The 4,070-nt window shown below is 34.0% G+C and overlaps 1 protein-coding gene across 1 annotated transcript; it reads left to right on the forward strand.

Moving 5' to 3' along the window:
- The first annotated feature begins 499 nt into the window (after positions 1–499).
- Positions 500–1,638, forward strand: LOC107470038 (uncharacterized). The gene is made up of 4 exons (XM_016089421.1): positions 500–637; positions 793–865; positions 935–1,166; positions 1,596–1,638. The coding sequence occupies exons 1-4, from the start codon at positions 500–502 to the stop codon at positions 1,636–1,638; spliced, it is 486 nt and encodes a 161-aa protein (XP_015944907.1).
- Positions 1,639–4,070: the final 2,432 nt, after the last annotated feature.

Here is a 4,070-nt window from a genome sequence, read left to right on the forward strand (position 1 = left end):
TCTTTATTTGATTGAAACTGAAAAATTATTGCAAATGAACGGCAAAAGCTTGAAAGATTTTTTCCAAATGCTTTTCCTAATCAAGAGTTGGTTTCTCATTTTTCAAATTCTATGATTATGAATGAGTTGGATTATGATGTACATCAACTACGAAGGGAATTCGAATAAATTGGTGATGAACAAAAACTCATTTACTAGAAAATAATTGACAAAGTTACAAATAAAAGAGTTAGGTTCTTTTTTGTTTATGGATTTGGTGGTACTGAATTTTTTTGTGTGCAAATTTTTGTCTTCTCGTCTTCATTCAGAAAGGAAAATTATTTTAAATGTTACTTCTAGTGGTATTGCATCTCTATTGCTGCCTGGTAGGAGGACTACACACTCATTGTTTTGCATTCTAATAGAGTTAAATGAGGAATCTGTGTGTAATATTAAGAAAGATAGTCAACGAGTAGAACTCATCTGTCGTGTTTCTCTAATAATATGGGATGAGGCACCCATGACGAATAAGTTGGCACTTGAAACCTTTGATAGAACTTTCCGTGATTTAATGAGTTCGAATGTGCTTTCGGTTCATGATATTTCCTTTGGTGAAAAAGTTATTGTGTTTGGTGGTGATTTTAGACAAGTGTTACCAGTTATTCCTAAAGGAACTTAGCTTGTGCTGAAATAGTTATGACTTCAATTAATTCATCAATTCTTTGAAAATATTGTAAGGTAATGTGGTTGACAAAAAATATTAGGTTGCAAAATAATTCTTTCGTGTCAAATTTTGTTGATATTGTGCAATAGATAAATGATTTTGTTGTTGATACTCTTCCTGAGTTAGAAAAGGTTTATTTGAGTTCTGACTCTATTTGTAGAAGTAATTTTCAAGATGGAATTGAAATTGATTAGTTAACAATTCAGTTTTTAAATCAAATTACATGTTCAGGGATACCAAAACATGTTCTTAAATTGAAGAAAGGTGCTCCTATTATTTTGCTAAGAAACATAGATCAGGCAAATAGATTGTGTAATGGAACCCGACTCATTGTTCAAGATCTTGAAGATAATATTATTGGTGTTGAAATTGTGTCTGGAAGTAACATTGGTGACAAAGTTTTTATTCCTCGGATGAATTCAGTACCTAGTGATCCTAGTACTCCTTTTAAATTTCAGCGCAGGCAATTTTCAATTAGTCTTTGTTTTGCGATGACTATTAATAAGAATCAAGGACAAACTTTATCTCTGGTTGGTATTTATCTTTGACGAGCAATTTTTTCTCATAGACAGTTATATGTTGCGATAGTTAAAGTGACAACAAGATCAAAATTGAAGATATTATTGTATAATGATGATAACTATTGAAACTCCACATCTAATGTTTATAAGAAAGTTTTTCAAAAAATATAATTTGGTAAGTGAATTATTCAATAGAATTCTTTGTTTAGTATAATTTTTCCATACCCTTATATATCATACTTTTCCCTAATTTCTATTGTCTTCTGTATTTGGGGTTCATTTTGTTTCATATGCCCTAAATTCTATATTCGGCTATCGTTCAGAAGAGGCGCCATGGGTCTATTAACTAAGTATTTTTTATTGATATGCAGGTCTAACATTGTTGACAATGGATTTGGATTAGGGTGCTGTTGATGATGATGACTACCTTATTAGAGAGAAACAAAATATGTATTTAGAAAGTTTTACTGTTATTATTTTAGTTTTGTTGTATTTGTTTGATGTCTATTTTAAGACATAAAAATCTTTACTAATGTAAAAAATAATAATCTGAGAGAATTAAAAAAAGTTTAGCTTATGTCGTGAATAGAAATTTTCGACCCGTGCGTTGCACGGGTCTTCTGCTAGTGTTTATATATGTTGGATCTTGGGTCCACTTAGGCTCAGTTCACTTATTTTTGTCCGTTGGCCCAATTTTGGGCCAAAACCTTTAAGATTAGCTCTCCAAATCGCATTTTAAATATTTATACCTTCCCTAATTATAATTCCTAGTTTCTTAAACTCATTTACTTATAATCAGTTTTCTCTGCTGCAGTATCAGACAGATCTCAGCCGGTACTGCCGGTCAAAATTTCAGTGTGCGTTTTTACGCAAAAAAATTATGTTTTTCAACTCAAGAAAATTCACTGAATCCAAATATCATATTTAAATTATCAAATTCCGATTGCCAAATTTTTTAACCATATTTGCTCCTATTTAATTTATTATTTAGTTAATTATGGTTTGACCAGGTTTTACATTTTACCCCCTAACAGAAATTTTCGCCCTCGAAAATTCTATCTGTCACTACAAGTACGTGAGCATATTCTGCCTTTATATCCAACACATAGTAGTTCCAAGGTCTTTTTACTCTGCGCGCTTTCGTTGCCGCGCTCTAATTCCTCTATCTCTGAGGGTTTCGCTCATTCGTTCAACGCCGACCAACAGTCTCGTTCATTACTTTCGTCATCTCGTCAACTCACATCTTATTAAATCTCAAATCATGTCATCAATAATATTACCATCGTCCTTAATCATAGTCATTATCCCACATCACTATAATCAATCAAAAATCATCACCATTCCTTAATCATACCCTATCCTTATCCTCTCTCTCTGCCAAGCTAATTACCACTAATCACAGTTCAACTCCAAGCATAACCTCCAGACTTACTTTCTTATCCCCAAACCCTCAAATTTCTATATAATTTGCTGTTTTAAAGCCCTTGACTCATTAATCGAAACTCCTTTCATTTTTAGAAATCAAATGAGTTTGAAATAACAAGCTAACAAAATCATAAGAATTCACTTTCCTTTAATAATCTATAAAAGCATTCGAGACACATCTCTGTTGTTAAAGTTACTCAAATAAAAAATCATCTTCAAACCCATAACCACCACTCTTTCAAATTCTTGGAAAAATTTCGACAGCACATTTCAATTTAATTGTGTTCACATTCGTCTTTCAAAACCAATCATTATAAATCTCAATCTAATTCCAAGGTCACCATGACCAAATATCACAGTACTGGTCTCTCAAACACGACGACTTGCACTCACTCATCATTTAAATCCAATTACGTATCGACGATAATTTTCTCATCCGTTTCAGAACCATCAAAGCTCGCAGCCACAATCAATTCCAATTATTTGGGATCATTACTTGCAGTAACCCACTAAACCCTTCGAGTACTCAAACTTAAAATATTATAGTAAACTTTTACAGCTCCTATTCGCAACTATCCTGTGTTACTGCTTCCACAAGTTTTTGCTGCGTTACTTTGATCTCTCGTCTAGTACTAGTTCTATCACTTATTTCCTCAAGTACTAAACCACAGCTTAGCATGATTGCCATTCACTAGATTTCTATCTATGATAGCCAAAATCACATACCAATTTAATCGTACTTTTAACATGTTGTTACCGATCTTTCACTTACCTCTTTGCAAACCGTCAGATCTAGTGGTATCCCTCATCATCGTAGTGAACACACGACCTTGTTGTTAGCCCTAGGACGTATCGCGGTTGACCTTCTCAAGACAGTTCCAGGATATGTGTCCAGCTCATCCATAACTATAGCAAACTCCCAATCCAACTCAACACGGAGTTCCCGAATGATAGCTTTCACATTGCTTATGAGTCATTTCATTCTGAGGTTGCTTTCTATACTTCTGATGAGCGGATAATTTGTACGCTTTTTGGCATTGTTTTTAGTATGTTTTTGGTATGATATAGTTAGTTTTTAGTATATTTTTATTAGTTTTTAGTTAAAATTCACTTTTCTGGACTTTACTATGAGTTTGTGTGTTTTTCTGTGATTTCAGGTATTTTCTGGCTGAAATTGAGGGACCTGAGCAAAAATCTGATTCAGAGACTAAAAAGGACTGCAGATGCTGTTGGATTCTGACCTCCCTGCACTCGAAGTGGATTTTCTGGAGCTACAGAAGCCCAATTGGCGCGCTCTCAACGGCCTTGGAAAGTAGACATCCTGGGCTTTCCAGCAATATATGATAGTCCATACTTTGCCCAAGATTTGATGGCCCAAACCGGCGTTCAAAGTCACCCTCAGAAATCCCAGCGTTAAACGC

Source organism: Arachis duranensis, chromosome 10 (assembly GCF_000817695.3).
Source record: "Arachis duranensis cultivar V14167 chromosome 10, aradu.V14167.gnm2.J7QH, whole genome shotgun sequence".
In the NCBI taxonomy this organism is placed as follows: domain Eukaryota; kingdom Viridiplantae; phylum Streptophyta; class Magnoliopsida; order Fabales; family Fabaceae; genus Arachis; species Arachis duranensis.